This window comes from Mustela nivalis (genome assembly GCF_964662115.1).
Source record: "Mustela nivalis genome assembly, chromosome: 10".
Taxonomy (NCBI): Eukaryota; Metazoa; Chordata; class Mammalia; order Carnivora; family Mustelidae; genus Mustela; species Mustela nivalis.
Window position 1 is genome coordinate 89,775,675 of NC_139029.1, and position 24,367 is coordinate 89,800,041.

At 41.8% G+C, this 24,367-nt stretch overlaps 1 protein-coding gene across 1 annotated transcript in view; it reads right to left on the reverse strand.

The window, feature by feature from the left end:
• SLC25A24 (solute carrier family 25 member 24) overlaps positions 1 to 24,367 on the reverse strand; it is a 50,840-nt gene that overhangs the window by 20,560 nt on the left and 5,913 nt on the right. Inside the window, exons 2-3 of the mRNA XM_082688271.1 lie at positions 13,660 to 13,786; positions 9,770 to 9,857 (exon numbers count right to left, since the gene is read on the reverse strand). Of these exons, the coding sequence (XP_082544397.1) occupies positions 9,770 to 9,857; positions 13,660 to 13,786 (215 nt within the window). The remainder of the gene's footprint in view (positions 1 to 9,769; positions 9,858 to 13,659; positions 13,787 to 24,367) is intronic.

A 24,367-nucleotide genomic window follows, 5' to 3' on the forward strand; every position in this document is an offset into this window, starting at 1 on the left:
AATGATACATAAAGATGACAGTCAAATGAAATGCAATTTTCAGGCCTTAATACTATGTTTTGGGGTGCGAATTAATTTTGATCTGCATATGTGAAAATGCACAAACTTTAATTTGTCTCAGCACATGGGTATTAACATTTCACATGAGAGCCCTAGTTACTACTCTGTCTATAACATTATTGTGGGTTGCAATATTTAGAGCTCTATTTTTATCACTATTTTCTATTTTAATGCAACTGTTTATTGTCTGACCCTACTCCTCAACCTCTCGTATATGCACTCATAAGTATCTTCCACAAGACAAGGATTTTTGTTGATTTGGATCACTGAGATGGCCCAAGTATTTAGAACAGTGCCCGGCACAGAGAGGATATATACTGAATGAACAAATGAATTCTAAATTCCATAGCTTAAAGCCACAGAACACTGACAAACTTTTTAAATAAACTAGTCTCACTGTGGGTTTAAATTGCATTTCTCTTCAAATCACCAATGAGGTTCAACATCCCTTATCATATTCACTTGCTATTCATCCACTTGCTATTGCATATTCCCCATGTGGAAAATACCTGCTTCTGTCTTTTTCCCATTTTTTTAGTGGGTTGGCTATCTTTTTCTTTTGTATGTACAGTTCTTTATATAGTTGATTCTAATACACCAAATTATAAATTAGAAAATATCTTCTGTCTTTTCACTTTGTTTATGGTATCCGTGAAGAAATGCTCTTAATTTTAATAGAACTGAATATATCATTCTTTTCATTTATGCTACTGCCTTTTGTGTCTTTTTATTTTATTTTTTTTAATAAATCCTTTCCTCCACCGAGGTAAAGACACTTCCTTTTCTTCCCCTACAAGTATTATAGTTTCACTTTCACATTTAGGTTAATTGTTGTGTATGGTGTGAGGTAGGAACCCAGCTTCATCCCTGTCTGCATGGATAACAGAAGCACTATCACCATGTACTGCATAATCTCTTCTTTTCTGCAAAGTGATTTGCAAAGCTACTTATCTTGTGTGACAAATCCCAGATATGGATGGATCCATTTCTGGGATATCGTGTCCCTTCTGTCAACTTGTCTCTATGGGTGCCACTACCACTGTCTTAATCATAGCTTAATAACAACTCTTGATATCCGATAGAGCAGGTCCCCTGCTTCCCATAGGCTCTTCAAGAATGTCTATGCTATTCTTGGGCCTTTGCCCTTTGATATTAATTTGAGACTCAGATTAACAAGTTTCTCAAAACAAACAAACAAACAAAAAACAAAAAAAGAAAAAAAAAAAAGCTCTGGGAAGCCCAGGCACAGGCTGTAGGGGTGTGAGGGCAGCAGGTACTGGTAAGGGAAAGCCTTGGACCAAGAGGTGGCCCCCGGCTATGGCAGGGGGGGCCAGTGTGTCCTGGTCAGAGGTACCATGGAAGTCATCGTGATCACAGAGGGACACGTTGACCATGTTGCCACAGAGGTCCCTGAAGATGGAGAAGCACTGCCCAGAGGTGAGCTTGTTGTTAGCGCAGTGGGTAAAGTTGCTTTTGGAAGACTGCTAGTGTACTGGTTGGCCTCCTGCCAATCATGGAGGCCTTCCCCATTGTGGCACAGCAAGTCCACCAAGCCCAAATCAGTGAAAGCACTGGGGATGAGCCATATGCAGCCACTAACCTCCAGCCCAGATTCAGAGGCCACGGCTTTGACGATGGTGGCCCCATCATCATCATGTGGAAGGACAGGTGTAAGTCATCCAGGCACTGTCATGAATGGAGTTCATGATGGAAGAACCAGTGGAGGTGATGATGCTCAGGACAGGATTCATGGCAGAGGCCACAGCGTGGGTGACCCAGGATGCCGGGTCAATGGGCCAGATGGGCTCACTCCTGGGCAGTGTGAAGTAGCTATGTGGACTTGGGTCCCAGCCCTTCTGGCTACAGTTAGGGTGATGGCCCCAGTCTGTGCATGGTCTCCCACAAAACCCATACTGTGCTGTCATTACTCATGTTCTCACAGCCCATCTAGCTTGCCTGTAACAGCATATCCCCTAGATCTACGCTTCCACCAGCAGCTGTGGCCCCAGCCTTCATGACAGAGACAACGCAGACGACTCCATCACCACACTCATTGACTTGGCCTGCAGTGGAGATGCCCAGAAATGTGTACTTTTCCATGAGAGTAACCATGATGTTGAGTGACATGGTGGAATCCATGGTGCTGCTTAAAGACCAGGTCCACTTAGGCCATGAAACGCCCTACTTCTGACACCACTTGTCTTCTCATGAGCTGTGAAGTGCTCTCTGCTCTGTGGAGCTGTGGAACCTGCGGATATAGTCATCCTCAACCAAACCAAAGAAGCCGGTGGTCTCCAACTTGCTGCTCATAAAGGTCGCTCAGCGATCACAGGCCCCTGGCTCTCACCATGGCTCCATGTCTGCAGTTCCATTTAGCTGGGTTGTGTGCTCTGAGCCGTCTCTCCTGCATGGCCACTGGTGTCAGGCAGATATGAAGGAGTCCATCTGTGTGTCCCTGTACAGGTTTTCCTGGCTGCCCCCACCAGCACGAGGGGAGAAGTGCAGGCCCAGGAGTTCCCATGCCTCCTCTGCGCTCCATGGGGCATGGCACATATCAGCACAGAAGGGAACGGGCTCTGAGTGCAGCCCTCAGTGGACAGCAACTTCAACTAGGCATTGTCATCCCATGTCTCCTCCTTCACTGCTCCAAAACCATGGTCCATAGACTGAAGAAGAATTTCATGCTTGTTGAACTTCTTATTCCATTTTCCTCCCTCGCTGGTTTAGAAGTTATATCCCCAATTCCAAGACTTTCAGTGGCTTACCATGAAATTTTGCGATGTACGTATCACAACAAAATCTAAAGTTAGTATTTCACCTCCCTCTCCTGAGTAAGAACCTTAGGACAGTTTGAAACAAATTAGTCTCCCCTGACTCACTCTTCTTGTCTACTATTTCAGCTGTCCTTTTCTTAAATCCCACAAATTAGTCATTATGATTACACTCATGGTTGTCTCTGATGGACCACTCAAACAGCACACGGACCACTAGTTAAGAAACAGACCACTGGTGGTCTAGAGACCAGTCCACGAATGTGCCCTTTACAATGTGCTTCCATGTCTTCGCGTGTCTCTGCCTCTACCTAGAATGTCCTGGCACCAGCCTTTTTTCACTAGAATAACTTCTACTCATTCTTCAACACATTCTTCAATATTTTCTGAGGGCACACGATTATAAGGTGCTGAGTATGTAATAGTCAGCAAGACAGAAGTGGTCTGTGTCCTCAAAGCTTAGTGTAGTAGGAAAAACAGTCACTAGACAATGGCAAGTAATAGCTAATATTCACTGAGCCTTTGAAGGCATTGTTCTGAGCACTCTTCAAGTAAATTTACTTAATCCTGAAAATAATCCTATACACTTTCTATTGTCTCAGCTTTATACAGAGAGAAAGGCTAAGTATTTTGTCCTGGCTCACAGGCCTGGTAAGTGGAGTAGGCATTCTAACTTTAGAAACTGCATTTCTAACCACTAACTACAGAAATAAGCTCATGGTTACCACCTGTAAGAGCCACAGAGCAGAGAAACGAGTTGTACAAATAAAGAAAACTACTGTAGGATAGAAGGCGGCAGTACAGCTCCCTCTGAGGTGAAAACTGAAGGCTAAGAAAGGATGGGGGGAGGGGCTTACTCCCTTAAGCAGTAAGAACTGCTCTAATCTTAAATGACTCCTAGAGAGCTCAGAGAACTGAAAGAAACGGGGTGGGAGCAACCTCAACAGATTTCAGCCATGCCTAGCTGAACATGCTCTTTGAAGTAACACAGAGTGGACAGTCACTAAGAGAGTGGCAGGCAGGAATGACATGGTAAACATTTGGAATAATCACTGTGGCTACGGAAGACTGAAAGAGTCTAAGCTTCAGCTGAATAACTCCTGTCTCATACTCTGACAACCTAGCCACAGCTGCTTCAAGCAGCGCCTTTCAGATTTCTCTCCATTTCCGGTTTGGGCCACTAAGGGATGGTGAAATGGCAGCAAAGAAGCTGATACCTGGAGGTATGCGAGCCACAGTGACAGCTGAGTACTCAAGGGAAGGTCCATGGTTTCCACTGCTGAAAACCCTAATTACAATCTGCCTTTACTCGTGAGGTAACAGAAAATATATTTATTAGTCTCTGCCCCTAGTTCCTGACACAAAGCTCCTAAAACCCTTATAAATTCCTCAGTGATAAGAGCCCTGGGAGCGTCTGTTCTTATGAGGTGGCTGTCGGTGGGCTCCTGGATGGGGGCTGGTCATCAGATACACCAAACCACAATTAGAAGCTTAGTCCCCCACTGCTGAGTAAGCATCATTAGTCCCTCCCGGGGCGCCTGGGTGGCTCAGTGGGTTAAGCCACTGCCTTCGGCTCAGGTCATGATTTCAGAGTCCTGGGATCGAGTCCCGCATCGGGCTCTCTGCTCGGCAGGGAGCCTCCTTCCCTCTCTCTCTCTCTGCCAGCCTCTCTGCCTACCTGTGATCTCTGTCAAATAAATAGATAAAATCTTAAAAAAAAAAATCTCCCCTCCCACTGCTATCATGTCTAAGTCACAGACTCCCAAAGAGCCTGATCAGATCTTCATCCCAGGTTTGAGCTTTGGAACAACTGATGAGAGTCTGAGGAGCCACTCTGAGCAATGGGGAATGCTGACGGACTGTGTGGTAATAAGAAATCCAAACACCAGATGCTCCAGAGGCTTTGGGTTTGTCCCGTATGCCACTCTGAAGGAAGAGAATTCGACCATGAATGCAAGGCCACACAAGGTGGTTGAAGAGTTGTGGAACCCAAGAGGGCTGTCTCAGAGAAGATTCTCAAAAACCTGGTGCCCACGTAACTGTGAAAAAGATTCCTGTTGGTGGCATTAAAGAAGGCTCCAAAGAACATCATCTAAGAGATTATTTTGAACAGCATGGGAAAATTGAAGTGACTGAGATTATGACTGAAAAAGGCAGTGGCAGAAAGAGAGGCTTGGCTTTTGTAACATTTGATGACCATGACTCCATAGACAAGACTGTCATTCAAAAATCCCATTCTGTGAATGGCCACAACTGTGAAGTAAGGAAAGCCCTATCTAAACAAGAGATGGCTAGTGCTTCATCCAACCAAAGAGGTCGAAGTCATTCTGGAAATACTGGGGTGGTTGTGGAGGTGGTTTTGGTGAGAATGACAACTTTGATCATGGAGGGAGCTTCAGAGGGCAAGGTGGCTTTGGGGTGGTCAAGGTGGTGGTGGATACAGTGGCAGTGGGGATGACTATAACAGATTTGGTAATGATGGAAGCAACTTTGGAGGTGGCAGAAGTTATAATTATTTTGGCAATTACAACAATCAATCCTCAAATTTTGTACCCATGAAATTTTGGAGGCTGACAATCTGGCCCCTGTGGTGGTGGAGGACAATACTTTGCCAAACCATGAAATCCTGGCAGTTCTAGCAGTAGCTATGGGAGTGGGAGAAGGTTTTCATTACTGCCAGGGAACATAACTTGGCAGGAGAGGAGAGCCAGAAAGTGACATGGAAACTACAGATTACCAGACATTCGTGAACTCGGCTGAGCACAGCGGTGGGAGGGCCTAGCTGCTACAAAGAAAACATGTTTTAGACAATACCCATGTGTACGGGCAAAAAAACTGAGGACTGTATTTGTGGCTAATTGTCTAACAGGTCATGTTAGTTTCTGTTCTGTGGAAAGTAAAAAGCATTCCAACAAAGGGTTTTAATGTAGTGTTTTTGTTTTTGTTTTTTTTGCACCCACACTGTTGATTGCTAATTGTAATAGTCTGATCACGACACTGAATAAATGTGTCTTTTAAAAAAAAGAGGAAGGGGCGCCTGGGTGGCTCAGTGGTTTGGGCTGCTGCCTTCGGCTCGGGTCATGATCTCAGGGTCCTGGGATCGAGCCTCGCATCGGGCTCTCTGCTCCGCAGGAAGCCTGCTTCCCTCTCTCTCTCTCTGCCTGCCTCTCTGCCTACTTAAAAAAAGAAAAAAAAAAAGAGGAAGAATATTCAGTCCCCCACTACAATTTCTCCATAGAGAGGAGAGAGGCTTACAGTAGAGTTAATAATTGAACATGCTTATGTGAGGAAGCCTCCATAAAATCCCCCAAAGTATGGGACTCAGAGAACTTCCAGGTTGGTGAACACATCCATACCAGGAGGGTAACACACCCCAGCTCCACAAGGACAGAAGAGCCTATGACTGGGGCCCTCCCATATCTCACCTTATGTATTTCTTCATCTGACTATTCATCTGTATTCTTCATCATATCCTTTAATAAACTGGAAAACGTAAGTAAATATTTCCCTGAATTCTGTAAGCTGCCTGAGCAAATTAATCAAATGAAATGAAGAAGGAGGTCTTGGGAACCTCCAATGTGTAGCCAAATTGGACAGAAACCGTGGGTAACATGGGGACCTGCCACTTGTCATTGGCATCTGAACTGGGGAGGAGTCTTCTGGGACTGAGCCCTTAGCCTATGGGACCTGACACTATCTCCAGGCAGAGAGTGTTAGAATTAACTTAAATTGTAGGGTACCTGGGCTAATGTCACGGATAATTAATTGCCTGTTGTGGATGGAGGGCACATGATTGGTGACCACAGGTATCAGAAGTGAAGTGTTTTCTGTGTGAATAGTAAAGAAGACACATAGAGAAAGGAAAACTCAGGTTTTTCCAGTATAAACATATTCCAGTATTTTTGCTAAAGAAGCACAAATGCTAATAATAATAATAATAATAATAATAGCCCAAAGGTGCAAAGGAATATACAGTTTATTAGCCATCGGGGAAATACAAATCCAAACAGTAACGAGATACCACATTATACCCATGAAGATGGTAAAAATCAAAAGACAGCAAATAACAAGTGTTGGGAGGGTGTGGGGAAACTAAAGCCCCCCTTCCTGGTTATTGCAACTGTAAAATGATGTGGTCACTTTCAAAAACAGTCTGGCAGTTCTTCAAAATGTTAAATATCAAGTTATCATACAATCAAGTCATTTTACCTCTAGGTGCATACCCAAGAGAACTGGAAACATGTTCACACAAAAATTTATGCATGAATTATTCATAATAGTCAAAAAATGGAAACAACCCAAATGCCTATCTCCCGATGAATGGAGAAACAAAGTGTGATATATCCTTACAATGGAAGTGATGTGGTCTAAGAAAGGAATGAAGTACTGATACACACTACAACATGGATGAACTTTGAAGATATCACACTAAGTGAAAAGAGCCACACACAAAAGACCACATATTGTATGATTCCATTTTTTTCTGATATGTCCAGAACAGACAAATCCAAAGAAACAAAATGGAGATAAGTGGTTGCTGGGGGCTTGCAGAGGAGGAATAAGGAGTGACTGCTAGTGGGTACATGGTAATTTTCTTTTTAAAGATTTTATTTATTTGACAGAGATCACAAGTAGGCAGAGAGGCAGCCAGAGAGAGAGAAAGGGAAGTAGGCTCCCCGCTGACCAGAGAGCCCCATGCGGGGCTCGATCCCAGGACCCTGAGATCATGACCTGAGCCGAAGGCAGAGGCTTTAACCCACTGAGCCACCCAGGTGCTCCCAGGGTTACTTTTTGAGGTGATGAAAATGCTCCAAAATTAGGTAATGCTGATTACACAACTCTGCGAATATATTAACAGCCACCAAACTATATGTGCTTTAAAAGATCAAATTTTTTGGTATGTGAATCATATATCAATAAAGCTGCCCTAAATTAGTTACATGTATAATTCTTTAGCCACTTTCATTTGTTTTTTTAATTCCACTAAAGTGAACACACAGTGTTATATTAGTTTCAGGTGTATAATACAGTGATTCTCATCAAGACAAGTGTACTCTTTAATCCCCATCACTCATTTCAGCCATCCCCCTACCCACTGACCTGTTTGTTTTCTAGTTAAGAGTCAGTTTTTATTCTTTTTTTTTTTTTGTAGGAAACAAAGGTTTTGTTGGGGTTTGAGGGTTGCTGGAGGGGACGGGCGTAGGGGGATAGGGTAGCTGGGTGATGGACACTGGGGAGGGTATGTGTTGTGGTGAGTGCTGGGTGTAAGACTGATCAATCACAGACCTGTACCCCTGACACAAATAATACATTATATGTCAATTAAAAAAATGAAAAAAATTTTCTTAAAGTCTGTTGTTTGGTTTATCTTCCCCCCCTTTATTCATTTGTTTCTTAAATTCCACATATGAGTAAAATCAGGTATTTGTCCTTCTCTGAGTTACTTCACTTAGCATAATACCTCTAGCTTCATCCATGTTGTTGCAAATGGCAAGATTTTGTTCTGTTTTAAGGCTGAGTAATAGTCCATTGTATGTAGGTATGTATAGATACATACATACCACACCTTTTTCACCCACTCATCTACTGAAGGATGTTTGGGCTACTTCCATAATTTTATTCAGCCAATTTCAAATATCCATTCTCTTGCATTACCCATGGTCTATTCTGGAACTTGGGCTTATAATTCACATTATTCCTAAAGCTATCAAAAAGAACAGAGGAGGGCGCCTGGGTGGCTCAGTGGGTTAAAGCCTCTGCCTTCGGCTCAGGTCATGATCCCAGGGTCCTGGGATCGAGTCCCACATCGGGCTCTCTGCTCAGCAGGGAGCCTGCTTCCCTCTCTCTCTCTCTCTGCCTGCCTCTCTGCCTACTTGTGATCTCTGTCTGTCAAATAAATGGGTAAAATCTTAAAAAAAAAAAAAAACAAAAACAGAGGAATATGATTTCTGGTCTAAGAACCAGAGAAAAACCTTCATTTCCCTGGAAGAATGTGACTTCAGGAACAGAATATTTCATACCCCATAACCTACTGTCAAAATCCAGTTTACTTCTTTTCATTTTTTAGTTGATCATTTCCCCAGGAAAGCTCTCCATATCCAATATTAACAACAGCATGCCCAGCTCTGACATTGGGTCTCCTGTTGAATGGCTGCTTTTAAAAGAAATTCTGAATAGACAGAAAGGAGGAAAATGCTACGGGTACAGATAAAAAAGGAGGTAAATTCAATGATAAAGCCATTTAGCAGAAACTTTTGAGATAACATCAAAGACTGAAAGCATCCATAGGAATAGAATTCCTTTTCCTGTTTTCTATTACCACAAAACAATTAGTCCCGAGGGTGTGTTTGTAATAGAATCTTCAAGGGCACGGGGACTTCAGAGATCACTGCTCTATCCTGAGAAATAAAACATTAAGGCTATAATGGTCTGAACTCATTGAACAGTTGAACGGATTACCCTGGGCAATAATGTTCAAACGGGCATCTCTGTTTTCTAAGTGTAAATCGGTGTTTCTTTGTGAACCTTTGGAATTTCCTTCTTACCTAGTCATATGTAGGTTAAATAACATGATGAACCTGCTCAACATCTTATCTTGGAATAATGAGATCCATTATCACCTTGGAGACCAAATGGGAAAAACAGCAGCATGAAAATGCTTAGGCTCCTTCTCTGTGGAGTGAATATCTCACTGCCATTCCACTGCCCAGGGGCCATCCTTGCAAGAGAGAATCCAGGCTGAGCTTATGCTTACCCACTCCTACACTTTAATGTGTACATATGAAACAAAAGGGAAGACAAAGACACTGAACACACATAATGAGGAATGGTTAAGGTGCAGGGAGTTTCAGCTATTCTTAAAATGAAGATCCCTAATACAAGATATGAAAAATAATGTCAAAGAAACCCCACGATTGCCAATAAGATAAAGAGCTCACCTTTGAAGGATCAACTCTGCTTGCTGTTCAGAAATAGTTAGACCTAGTATCTGGAGAGACTGGACAATTTCGGAAGCTTCAATTACACCTTTAAAAAATGAAAAAGAGCATAAACTCAGACTCAGAATGGGTAAGGATCTTAGAAGTCATGAATTCCAAACCTCTCATTTTGTAAGGGAAAGTCTTGGACTCATTAGGGCAAAATTATGACTCTAGGCAAGTTACGGATTTCCTTAAATACATATTGCAACACCAACTCAAAGTGTAACAAATACATTTAACAAGTACATGGACATTACCTCATTCAGAAAGCATGCAGTCCCATCAGTAAATAATGATATTCCACCTAAAGAAGAAGAGACTGAGAACTTATGTGGCCCTACCAAGTACCAACAGTAAGCAGCAGCATGGCTGAGATTCAAATCAGGACACTCTGACTCTGACGTGAAGTCCATTAGGCTAGGATCTATCAATATTACACGTATGCGGGACGCCTGGGTGGCTCAGGTGGTTGAGCAGCTGCCTTCGGCTCAGGTCATGATCCCAGCGTCCTGGGATCGAGTCCCACATCGGGCTCCTTGCTCGGCGGGGAGCCTGCTTCTCCCTCTGCCTCTGCCTGCCATTCTGTCTGCCTGTGCTCGCTCTCTCTCCCCCTCTCTCTCTCTGACAAATAAATAAAATCTTAAAAAAAAAATATTACACGTATGTGTTTCTACACTTTAATAAATGACTAGGCAACTTTCACACTTGTAAAGATGTGTTGCACAGGGTTAAAAGGAAGTAGAAAATGATCAAAAGAAGCCAAAGACTGTGGACTATTCTTTTGAGAAATCTGGCAATAAAACTAAAGAAAGTGGGGGGGGGGGGTAGGACAATGGAAGAGGGAAGATTATTATTATTAGAGAAATTAGAGCATGTTTGTAGATAGAATGAGAGGAATTAGAAGAGAGGAAGAAAGAGAAAAGAGAAGCAATAAATGGGAGTGATGAATACTATGTTTCCCTCTGGCAGCTCACAGACTCATGAGCCCAAGAGCAATATGCATGAAACAGGAGGAAACCAAACAAAGCATGAGAGGGTCTGATGCCAAGCAGGCCTGACGGGGGAGTTCTCCAGGAAAAGAGGACAAAAATTACTCTTAGTGGTGAAGGCAAAGACTTCATTTAAGAGAAGAACTCTGAAGGGGACGCCTGAGTGGCTCAGTTGGTTAAGCAGCTGCCTTCAGCTCAGGTCATGATCCCAGCGTCCTGGGATCGAGTCCCACATCGGGCTCCTTGCTCAGCAGGGAGCCTGCTTCTCCCTCTGCCTCTGCCTGCCATTCTGTCTGCCTGTGCTCGCTCTCTCCCCATCTCTCTCTCTGATAAATAAATAAAATCTTTAAAAAAAAAAAGAGAAGGACTCTGAAGAAGTCCCAGGATTTGGGAAGAATTTTCCTGGGTAGAGGAAAAGAGAAACATGAGAATCTGCACAGCGTAAAAAACAGAGGGATCAGTTTGTTAGCAAAGAAATTCCTTAAATGCCATTCTGAATATCCTCCATTACAATTGCACTCTTAAAGAAATACAGCCAATCCTTATCATTATTTGTAGTTATGTTCTACAGGGTCACTACAAACTCTGAATTAACAAACCACTGTACTTATGGGGAATACAGGGCTAGGTTCCTTGAGCCTCTGATCACAACGTATTCATCAACCAATCAAAATAAAACCTTGTCGGTATAAAACCTTGTTACAGGTGTGTGTAAATACTATGTAATTCCATATTATAGTGTTGATTCTGTAACGTTGAACTCATGGCCAGTCATACTACAACTCATGCCTGAGCGACGTACACCTGCTCGCATTTAGGAATGCGAGATGGCACTTCAGCACTATGCTTGGGAGCCATTGCGATCAGCAAAATCACCAACAAAAAGCACAGAAATGCAAGACACATGGCACTAAACAGAAGGACACCTGTTTATAGTACGAGAGCTCAAACATCTTTTTCTTTTCTCTCAGAGAGAAACGTGCTCGTCAAGCGAATGAAGTCAAGTCCATGAAGGACTGCCAAAATGCTGCAAGCACTGATTCTGGAGTTAATTGTGGGGTTAAATTTTAGCAAGTAGGCAAGTTCTCAAATACACAATCCACAAATAAGCAAAAGACTGTCTGTGCTTTGCTTGAAGAAGTCTGATTCACAAAAATATGAACTTCTAATGAGAAACTGTTTGAAAATCTACAAACAAGATAAATTAAGTAAAAACAGTTTTCATTTACTACAAACGCATCACAAAATTTCACCTTGAATTATTTCCTCTGGTTCATGGAGACTTCTCTGAAATGGACAACTGATATGGGCACAACTTATGTACAGGGATGATTAACCTCTGCCCCTGAGGTAGCTCCATCTCTCAGCTACTGCCGGCCTTCACACAACATAGACAGTCCTACCTATGTGGCTGAACCATAGTGGGCTCAAGACAGGATGAAAGTTTGCAGAGAAGCAAAGCTGCTTTTAATAACTACATTTTGCTAGAAGACTGGACTAAGGTTAGACTTGGAGGTATGCAGTGTAAGGCTTCTGGGAGGTAACAAACATTCAAAGAGCACTACTTTCCACCACAAACTCAACTTCCTTGATGAGTATCATGGACTGATACTCATCACGGACCATCATCTAATCCATTCAAAGGGTTTAGCTGTTTGAAGTGATTTGCTTTATCCCTAACTAAAGTTACATTTCTTTATTAAGTATAAACATGGGGCCAACAAACTATGACCTTCCAGCCAAATAAGGTCTGTTGCCTGCTTTTGTAAATCAATTTTTATTGGAACACAGCCATGTTTATTCATGTATATATAGTACATGGCTGTTTTTGCACGATGATAGCAGAGATGAGTAGCTACAACCTGTGAGACCACATGGCTCACAAAGCTGAAATATTTACTATTTGGATTTTTATTAAAAAAAAAAAAATTGCCTGCCCCAGGTATGAACCATATTTTTTCCTCAATCTATTTGTTTAACTTGTTTCTTGAATAACAAGTCTGTGAATGGAATGGCCCTGACTATTCATATAGAGTGAGGGGTTTGACGATGCGTTTTAGTTTTTTTATTAAGTTTTGTGTGTGTTATAATGTTTTAAAATAAATTCCTACTTCCTATTAAAGGCTACCTCTAGTGCTAAGGGTTTCATGACTCCACCTTTCTCCTCCTGTGGCACTTGCTTTTTTCTCTACATACTGGGACTCTAAATTTAAACTATTAATCTAAATAGTGAAACCATTATCTCAACCAGAAAATACATAATTTAGGCACACCTGACTAACTCAGTTAGCAGAGCATGTGACTCTTGATCTCAGGGTGGCAAGTTCAAGCCCCTCATTGAGGGTAGAGTTTACTTAATTTAAAAAAAAGAAGATACATATTTGAAATAGTTATCTATTTTTTCCTCCCAATTTTCATTAGAGAGTAGTTGCCCTAAAGTAAGCCTTTCAAAAAGATTATTAAATCTAAGGTAATCTGAAAGTTTTTAAACTTTAGAATATATAGCATTATGCCTATATATGAACAAAAACAAATTTGTTCATATATATATTAAAAAAAACCCAAAAGTTAGAGGTTAAAAATATATAACCGTAAGTCAAATCAGCACAATATTCTATAGTGAACATATACACAAAGCCTTATTCACTGTTTTTAATTCAGTAGACAAAGCTATGTACAAGTTTTCCACATTAAAAACAAATTCTACAGAAAAATCACATTACTATGAAAAACAAGTACTAAAACTACTAGTAATTATTCTCCCAAAAAAAGAGAGACTAAATACATATCATTTTACACTTTTCGAAATATGAGAAGTACTTCTTCGTAGCTGGTAATGAAAATAAAATAAAGACACACCATCGTTATTTTTGTCCAAACTCTTAAATGCCAATTTCATTTTTTTCTCATGGTCTTTAAGATACTTCATAAATTCTTCAAAATCGAGCTTCCCATCTTTGTTGATATCACCAGTTGTAAAGATTTTCTATAAAAAAAAGAAAAGAGTTTTTTTAAATAGGCTAAACTACTGAATTATTTGGACATACAGTTCCAGCAGCCTGATTAGCTATCTCCCAGTAAGACATGCACTTTATAAACCCCAAGATAAAAAACATACACTTGACCTAGCACAGGATTTAGATGTCTAAAATAGTATTTTTCCTGAGGTGCCTGGGTGGCTCAGTCAGTTAGGCCTGGGACTCTTGATTTCGGCTCAGGTCATGATCACAGGGCCATGACATCAGGCCCCCTGTTCAAGATTCTCTCTCTGCCTCTCCCCTACCCACTCCTCTCTCTCCCCACCCATGCACGTTCTCTCTCAAATAAATAAATAAATGCAAATACATGTATATTATCACTAAAAAATAATTACTACTATTTAATTACTTTTCAAATTAGATGGAGGATCATGTTCACCTAAAAATTACATCTTGATTCCTCAACATATACTGAGATGTGCATAATCCAAGAGAAAATGGCACAGCATTCTGGGGCCCCATTTATGTACTGAAGTTTCATCTAAGCTTATATTTTGGTCCATGGAAGTATCAGGGAACAACTATCATTTGGGAAATTGCAAGTTAAAAGACCCTATCTTTGAAGAGCTTGGTTTTTTTACCCTTCTTATGGTAAATAAGGACTCTAACCTACAATAGTATGAAAGACTAGGGTTTCCCTTTTGAATTTTCTTTTGTATTCCTCTGTAAAAATAAATGAAGACCAATCAAATGAGAAAAGCAAAGGCAATTTGTTCTGAGCCTACTACATAGCAAGGCAGTAAGCCGAGGACAGTTTTGGCTGAGACTCAAAGGCAGGCAGAAGAGTGGGGCAAGCTTTATTCTGGGGAAAAGCCGCCCTGATTGGCGGCTCTGGGCCTGCGGAAGTCATAGGCAGGCTAAAGAGAAGTGGGGCATCCTGTGTGACTGGTTAGGCATAAGTATTTCCCTCTCTCTAGATGGTCCTAAGTTGGAAGTGGGGACAAAAACTAGGGAAGGTGTCAGGTATCAATCTCCGACCATTGGGGCTGATTGTTACAGAAGTTATTTTGCTTCCTGGATTGTCTCTAGAGATAGCAGTTTGGACTCCTGTAAGTCTGATTTATAGCAGGTTGGTTCCCTGGGTTGTTTACGACAGAAAAGGGGTTGGTTTCCTGAGCAGGTTACTCTAAGTTCAAGTGGGTCAAAGTTCAATTTTAAATATGAGCAAACCATGATCCATACTTGTATATTCAGTCTCTTCCTCCCCACAGTAAAAAGCCAATTAAACATCATTCAAAGAACCTGTTATCAGAATTTAAAAAGCTGTATCTTTTCTTTCTTATCATTATATAATGTAAGTACCATTTCTATTTTTTTAACTGATGAATTCTTAATTTATATAAGTGAATTTTCTACTAGGGAAGATGGAGACATGTGGGAGAAAACTCACATTAGAACCCCCTAAAGATGTCACTGTCACCCAAGGAAAAGCCACATCAGCATTCTCCTGCAATGGTTCTGTGTGGTTGATGACAGCCCCCCAGAGCTAACTCTTCCTGGGTTTAGTGTGTGAGCCCTGCCACCACCACCAGGCATACAAACCCTTATATGGCTCACACTGTCTCTTAAGAAACAAAAGACAGATTCGCAAAAAAAATTGTTTTTTTTAAGGAAGAAATGTGTTTCAAAGAACTGAACTTGTTTATGGCATAAAAGAATTTCTTATGAAAGTTTAGTTTGTATCAAAGAAATACAAGTCACACTTGGAAACCTGAGTACAAGAATAAACGATATTTAAATAAGCATAAAGTGTGGGGAGCCTATCTGACTCAGGTAAGCATCCGACTCTTGTTTTCAGCTCAGGTCATGATCTCAGGGTTGTGGGATCGAACCCCACATTGGGCTCCCTGCCCAGTTGGGAGTCTGTATGTCTCCCTCTCCCTTTGCTCACTCTGTCTCTCTCTCTCTCTCAAATGAAGAAATAAATCTTTAGAAAGCAAACAAATAAATAATGAGCATAAGAGATATTTAGCTTTAAAAAGAAAAGCACTTCAAAAATTTTTTAAAAATAAAGAAAAAAGAAAAAAGAAAAAAAAAACTTCCATTTTTGTTCTAGAAATTACAAAAACCAAGTGAACTTTATGGAGATAACATTTTGGATTGGCCTAATCTACAGACAACACCCCGTCCAGGCCTCTGATTCCACAAATGAGAAAACTGAGCTGTAGCACTTGGCATACAGAACGTGCCCAAAATACAGCTGCTCAACCCCTGGGCGATGAAAGTAGAGTGCCCCAGAGACCACACAGCTAGTAAGAAGAGCTTTATTCAATCTTAACACGACAGAACTCAGCCAAGAGATTTCTGAGCACGAAGTACCAATGATCTGAAATGAATTCAACAGTCCTCACTCTCCTGAATCTCCTACCCAGTCTACTGCTGTAAACACCCAAAGAGAAAATATAATTGGAAGTACTTATATTCAAGAATAATTTCCAAACAGAATATAACCTGGAAATACAGTGAGAGAAATATGCATCAAGCATTACATACTGAGACGCTATCTGGAATCTAGGCAGCTGGGAAAAAGGGATTCCCAGGCAAAATGATGCCCGAGCTCCGTCTTTAAAAGTCTACTAATGGGGCGCCTGGGTGGCTCAGTGGGTTAAGCCACTGCCTTCAGCTCAGGTCATGGTCTCAGGGTCCTGGGGTCGAGTCCCGCATCAGGCTCTCTGCTCGGCGGGGAGCCTGCTTCCTCCTCTCTCTCTCTCTGCCTGCCTCTCTGCCTGCTTGTGATCTCTCTCTGTCAAATAAATAAATAAAATCTTTAAAAAAAAAAAAAAAAAGTCTGCTAATGAAGGCATGCTAGGAGGAAAGGTCAGAGCTTGCCAGACCCCCAGGGTACAAGCCACCAGACTGAATGCCCTCCTTCTAGGAAAAAAAACCAAAAGATAATACTAGACCTTTTCTAACTACCATCCCACTCCCAACACATCTAAAACGATCCCAGTTCCCCAAAGTGGGGCGGGAGCCTCACTGGCCTAGATACCCGTCCAGGCTACTAGTAACAGGTGAGTACATTGAACAAGGTGACCACCCTCCCCAAAACAAGGTGGTAGCCAACATCTTGAGAACACTTTGAATGTGGAAGTTTTATGAGAGCCAGGGGAAATAAGAAAAACGCTTGAGAAAAGTATCAGCTGTGTTGTTTTTCTTAAAACGGTAACACGTTGCTAATCAACCTGAAAGTTACAGTGGGTCCCAGGTGAAGCCAGATAAGGTGTCAATTTGGCTTCCTCCGTCTCTGCCCAAGGAGTCTCCAGGGCTCCCAGCCCCCACATCTCTCTGACCACAGCCCCACTGAGGCCCACCTGCCCTTCCTCCAGGAACTCGATGAACCCTATACGCTGCAGGCCTTCCTGAAGCTCAAGGATATCCAGGGTCCCATCTTTATTAGAGTCCAGGTACCGAAAGAGTTCTTCATAGAGGGCCTCCATTTGCGACGTCTCCAGCAGCAGGGGTGGTCCACGCTTTGGCCCCCGGGAGCCTCGCAGAGGTGGAAGTGGGGGGGAGGAAGGTGCCTCCGGGGCACCACCCATCCAGTTAGCAGGGACCTGCGATAGCAATGTCCTCCTCAGGCTCCTTCCGCGAGATCAGGCGCAGGAAGGGGCGGGCCCATCGCAACGGCTCCAGGGCCGAGGCACGAGGTGCATCCGTGAGCCCTGCAGCTTCCGTGGCGACGGCTAGGGGTCTGACCCAGACACCGAGGCCTCGGCACTTGGGCTGTGCTCTTACACCAGCGGCTGAGACGCCAGGCTCTCACCCCAATCCAGGAGGAGCCTAGAAAGGACAACTCACATCCTTCCCCCCAAACTTCCGGAAAGAACTTTGCACAGGGCTTGTCTAAAGGTAGGGCTTCTTTTTAGAGAGAAGTGGGTGGGGGAGTGTTGGGACACGGATGGTGGGGCCATATTGACGGTGGTGAAGTCCACGTTATTTTTTTTTTTTAACAAAATGTTTTTTTTATTTTATTTTATTTATTTATTTGGCAGAGAGATCATAAGTAGTCAGAGAGGCAGGCAGAGAGAGAGGAGGAAGCAGGCTCTCTGCAGAGCAGAGCCCGATGTGGGACTCGATCCCAGAACTCCGAGATCATGACCTGAGTCAAAGGCAGAGGCTTAACCCACTCAGCCACCCAGGCACCCTGAAGTCCACGTTTTTAAATAGTTGTTTCCTTACACCTTCTTAGAAGCCTTCTTCGAAGGTTGAAGCACTGACTATTGTGGTGATTAGGAACTGAGGACCTAATGAAAATCTGCCCACTTGTGCCTCTCCTGCTTTGATTCTAGCCAGCCCCAACTCCCGCCACCCCCAGGTCCTTATCTTCACCCAGCATCTGCAGTGGTTTCAGAGCAAGGATATGCTATGCTAACCACCAGGGCCCCAGCTCTGTCCTCACAGATGCTGCCAGCACACTCAGGAGGTTATCCTCAAAATGGGTAGAAGTTAAGTCAGCTGGGATCACAGAGAGAAATCAGTGGGTATTCATACACGATGTCTGTGGCTTCTTCTTAATCCCACTCTTCAGAGTCCCTGAGGCCTCTGGCCTCCCTATTCATGGACCTGTGGTCCCTCACCTGCTCCACTGAAAATGTGGAAGTGTAGTTTCACAGTAAAAATTCCATTTTTTCTGTAATCTATTTTCCTAAACATGGAGTACTCTTTAAAAAGCTGACTATTAAAATTCATGTGGAACAACAGGAAATTCTCATTCATTGCTGGTGGGAAGGCAATATGGCACAGCCACTGTGGAAGACAGTTCGGCAGTTTCTTACAAAAACTAAACACACTCTCACCATACAATCCAGTAACCATGCTCCTAGGTGTCCACCCAAAAGAGGTAAAAACTTACGTCCACACAAACTCCTGCACACAGATGTTTAGAGCAACTTTATTCATAATTGCCAAAACTTGGAAACAACCAAGATGGCCTTCAGTAGGTGATGGATAAGTAAACTGTGGTCCATCCAGATAGTGGAACATTATTCAGTGCTATAAAGCAATGAAGAATCAAGCCATGAAAGGACAAAGGAACCTTAAGTGCATATTACATATTACTAAGTGAAAGAAGCTAATCTGAAAAGGCTACATACTATATGATTCTAGCCATATGACATTCTGGAAAAGGCAAAATTATGACATTAAAAAGAGCAGTGGTTGCCAGAGGGTTGGGGAGGGTGGAAGAATGAATACGCAGGGAACAAGGGACTTTTTTAGGCCAGTGAAAGTACCCTGTATGATACTATGAAGATATGATGCTTACATGTCATTATACAATTGTCCAAACCCAGAGCACACCACCAAAAGTGAGTCCTATGGTAAACTATGGACTTTGGGTGATAATGAAGTGTTGGTGTAGGTTTAGCAACTGAAACAAATGCACCACTCTGGTGGGGGATGTTGGCAATGGGGGAGGCTATTCATGTGTGGGAGCAGGGTCTATGGGGAAACTCTGTAACTTCTTCATTTTGCTGTGAACCTAACACTGCTCCAAGCAAATAAATAGATTCTTTTTTAAAAATTCTCAAAGAAAATTTAATCTGGCCATTATCTGTTAGTTCTTTCTCTATTCACTCATCCTGTCAAGTACTGACAACATATAGAGGCCTGTCATATGTCCGTGAAATATCCACAGTTTGCGTTTAGAAGGAGGTTGCACCACAGTTAGTTCTAAGTTCCACTGTAGGCTTTGCAATAAACGCTTCCCCCCAGAACAACTGAGCAGTGGCAGACATCTAATCCTGTTTCACAAGATGTGCTGTGGCCCAGTCAAGAATGAATTCTCCCACACAAGAGAACTGTACAATCCACAGGGGCACTGTGCACTGCAGAGAGGCACGTAGCCACCAAGAGCCATCGAAGAGAGAGAGACGTCCAGACAGGGCACAAGAGTCCAGTGGTCCAAGGAAAAAGGACAAAAGTCAGGGCCAGAGTAATAAGGAAAACTGACAGAATTTTACACAAGGGATAGGAAGGAACCAAACAGAGTTGACAGTCTCATCTAATAAAAGGGCAACTATTTTTGTTGTATTCAACAATTCTTTCCACTTTTTAAAAAGATTATCCTGTTCCTTATTTACTTATAATTACCCCCAAATACACCTCCTATAAAGAAAGTTCAGGGACCTTATCTGTCTTATTCACTAATATACCCCAGTTCACTGAACAGTGTCTTGAACTATCCAAAAATATTAGTTGAATGGATTTATATAATATTTGTACTACTTACTATGTAGCATTCCTAGTTTACATTTGTGTTTTCCAAGCATTAAATAGCTCACTCAAGGCCACAAGTATAGCACACAGTGAAAACATCTGAACCCTGGTCTGAGTCCACAGCTCATAAAAATAACCACTACAAACACTGCACCAGTGAATGATGTAGATATGATGGTCTGCACTCCAGAGTGAGGCATCAAACTTCCTCAAACTCTCTTGTTGTTTTCATAGATCCTGTCCAATACAGACTTCTCAGTGTACTCTATGTGACCCTTAAAAAGATAACATCTTTTAAAAATAAATTAACTAAAAAAAAAGATAACATCTTTTAATTCAGAGTGGTCAAAAGGAGTCAAGCAGCACCCTTACAGTATGTTGCCTTGTGAGAGTTAGTATATTTATTTCTAAACATATTAACTTGAATTTTGATTAAAAAATAATAATTCTGACTGTGCTAGGGTACAATTATACAGGTGAGCTGAAGCCTTAAACAAATGGGTAATAACTGACAAGGCAGAAAAGAAGTGAGAGCAATGCCAAGCAGAGAAAAGAAAATAAAGAGACAAATGTCCATGGCTGTGGCCTGGCTGGGGAAACAAAATGTTGGGGTTTGGGAAGGAGACTAACAGGTAGACTGCTACCAAGGTGAAAAGGGTATTTTATGCCTTATGAAAGAATTCTTCTATTTTTTTCATTCTTTCCAAAATAAAGAGCCTCAAAGAAGGGATAACATCAGATTTTAGAATACAAGGAGAAAACACAAAAGGTACAGATGTTGTAAATTTTAAAACATTTGACATAAATGTATTTGAAATTCATTGTTCTTCTTATACCATAAACTCCCTGCTATGATGCCTTAAAATGTACTTTTGAGTACATTTTATGACTTCTATGACTTCTCTATCACATTCCTAAAGTTTCTAACAACAAAAATGCTAATAAAATAAGTCCCTCCTGTTAACAGAGGAATTACGCTATGGAGTGAAACCCTGAAAAGAAAATCCATTCAAAGCAATTAACATTTATTAAGCTACTGTTTTTGTATGTGAACCTATTCCATCTGTAGTTGTAAATAGAAAATTTTAAGACAGAGAATCAGAACAATCAGAGTATCAGAGTTGGAAGAGCCCTTAAATCAGGTCAACCAGTCCAACCACTTGTCAGACACTGCCTAATCATTCAGCACTTACTCAGTACTGATGGGGACAGCGGGTCCTCCAGAAGCCCATCATGTGACACCACATTTTAAAGGATTTTTTTTTTTTTTACATCAACTTTCATATCCAGTCACATGGGATCTTGACAAAAGCTCTGTCCAGGAGTCATGGAAGATACTTGCATTTTAAGAATAAAGAAAGTAAACCAAAGGTTCGATGACCTGACCAAGGCCACACAGTTACACGAAGTATGGAACTCATTGGCCAAGATGCTCTCAGCAATTCTGTTTTAAGAGTCCTAGGCCCCTTATGATGATAAATCTCTCCTAAGAAAGTTAAAGTAAGAATTTGTGCACATGAAGATATGATAACAACTTAGTTTTTAAAATACCTGTAATTCTTAAAAACAAACAAACAAACAAACAAACAAAACACTACAAGGGGCACCTGGGTGGCTCAGTGGGTTAAAGCTTCTGCCTTCAGCTCAGATCATGATCCCAGGGTCCTGGGATCGAGCCCCGCATCAGGCTCTCTGCTAAACGGGGAGCCTGCTTCTTCCTCTCTCTCTGCCTACTTCTCTGCCTACTTGTGATCTCTGTCTGTCAAATAAATAAATAAAATCTTTAAAAAAAAAAAAAACAAACTACCTGTAATTTACCAGGCTAGCTGAACACATTCATCAAGCCAGCCAGGTCTGAACTTGGATACAGGAATCCCTACAAAACCTGCCCCCCTTTTTCCTCCACATACAATAAAAGAGATACCACTAAAATGATGTCAAGATTGGAGAGGTAAGAAAAAAAATCTGTAAAATCCTCTTGGGCAAGATCCACTTTTTTCATTTTACTGCCTTCATTCTAAAACTGGGAAATTTTTTGTGTTTTTTTGTGTTTTTTGGGGCCTTTACTGTTCCAAATTCTTCCAAGCCCAAATTGAAACTAAAAAGCATATTTCCAGCTTAAACTGCTCACTCTTCATCAGCTTATTCTCCTCACAATTTCCATTTGAGTAAACTAAAATTCACATATTTTCCTCTATTCTTTAATGTCCTAAAACATGTTCCTTAGAGTACCTAAAATGACATACAAACATTGGGACTATCTTTGAGAATGTTCTAATGTGGTCTTCAACAAAAAACAAACATTAAGGAGGAGGAGGAGGAATATAAAAAAGAAAATACTCTAAAAAGTAGACTTGCTTTGAAGCCTTTTCTCTTCCCTGGGTAGTCTTGGAACGCTTAGTAACAGTTAGCTATTGTATCCCGTATGCCCATTTTCTACACTCTACTTTTATTTTCCATATTCTTTCCATTTAATATTCTTTATACCATAAATGGATATTTGCTCTCTTCTAATTGCTAAATTCATTACGAAAGCTTGATACACAGAAAGGAGAAAAAATCAGGTAGAAATTTAGTAGAGTTTCACTTCAAGCTAAGTATCTGTCTTAGATGCAAATTATTATCTTGAAGCCTTCCCTTGAAGAGTCACCTCATAGTTCTCATTTGTAGATGCTCAAATGATACTCTCATTTCTAGATAAATCTCCCCAATCCTTGACATTATGCAAACCCTTGACCTACACCTTTGAAATCTTCCCCCATAAAGACTGACCATGTAATCAAAATTCCAAGTATTTGGTTGGCTACTATTTTCCAGGTTTGCCTCAATGCCCTCTCTTCCTCCATCTATTTCCCACACAGCCACCAGAGTGATCTTCCTAAAACTTCAGTCAGCCTGTGTCCCTCTCTTACTTAAAACTTCTCAATGCTCCCATTACTCATATGAAATCCAAACCATTCAGTGGGCCCAAATTGTTTTTCATGACCTGGCCCCTCTTTGCCCCCAATATGACACTATTCTTCAAGAAGTCCAACCAGTCACTAGGTGAAAAGTCAGTTTTACTGAGGCCTCCTATATGGGAGTGGCACTGGCTCACCCCCACAGAAACAGATACCTCTTCCAGGTAGGGGTTACCCTTTCCTGCCCACAGAGGCTTAGAGAGCACCACCATCTGGGGGCTTATGGAATGTCTGATCCATCGGCACGAAATCCCCACATAACATAGCATCTAACCAGGGAATCTGCTTCATAGTCAAAGAGGTGTGTAGGTGGGCCCACGACCAAGAGATCCACTGGCCATCGCATACATCACATCACCCAGAAGTAGCCATCCTCACAGGATGCTGGAATGGCCTACAGAAACCATAACGGAAGCATTATCGAGACAATATTTGGCAAAAATGAGTTGCTAGCCTTTAGGATGCAGTACACATGACATGAGAGACCTCCATAGAGCTCCATGCCCTCAAAAGGGAGAATACAGGAGTCCAGGAACCAAGAGGTGGAAGCAGGAGCAGTCCCACTTATTAGCACTCCCAGTGACCCACTGGGAGACTCTTTGCTTCCCACTTCCACAACTCTGGGCTCTGGAGGGTTAGTTTCTGGTCCCAAACAGGACACACTCTTGCCAGGGAATACAGCAAGGGTCCCAATGAACTACAAGCTACAACTTCCACCTGGACACTTGGAATTCCTTGTGCCCAGGGACTAACAGTCAAAGAAAGAAGTCACTATCTTACATGAAAAAATGTTCATCATCATGAGCAATCAGGGCGATTCAAATCAAAACCACATTGACATGTCACCTTACACCAGTTAGAATGGCCAAAATTAACAAGACAGTAAACAAGTTTTGGAGGGGATGTGGAGAAAGGGGAACCCTCTTACACTGTTGGTGGGAATGCAAGTTGGTACAGCCACTTTGGAAAACAGTGTGGAGATTCCTTAAGAAATTAAAAATAGAGGTTCCCTATGACCCTGCAATTGCACTATTAGGTATTTACCCCAAAGATACGGATGTAGTGAAAACACTGATACCAATGTTCAAAGTAGCAATGGCCACTCTTACCAAACTGTGGGAAGAACCAAGACACCCTTCAACAGAAGAATGGATAAAGAAGATGTGGTCCATATATACAATGGAGTATTATGCCTCTATCAGAAAGGATGGATACCCAACTTTTCTATCAACATGGATGGGACTGGAGATTATGCTGAGTGAAATAAGTCAAGCAGAGAGAGTCAGTTATCATATGGTTTTGCTTATTTGTGGAGCATAAGGAATAACACAGAGGATATGGGGAGATGGAGAG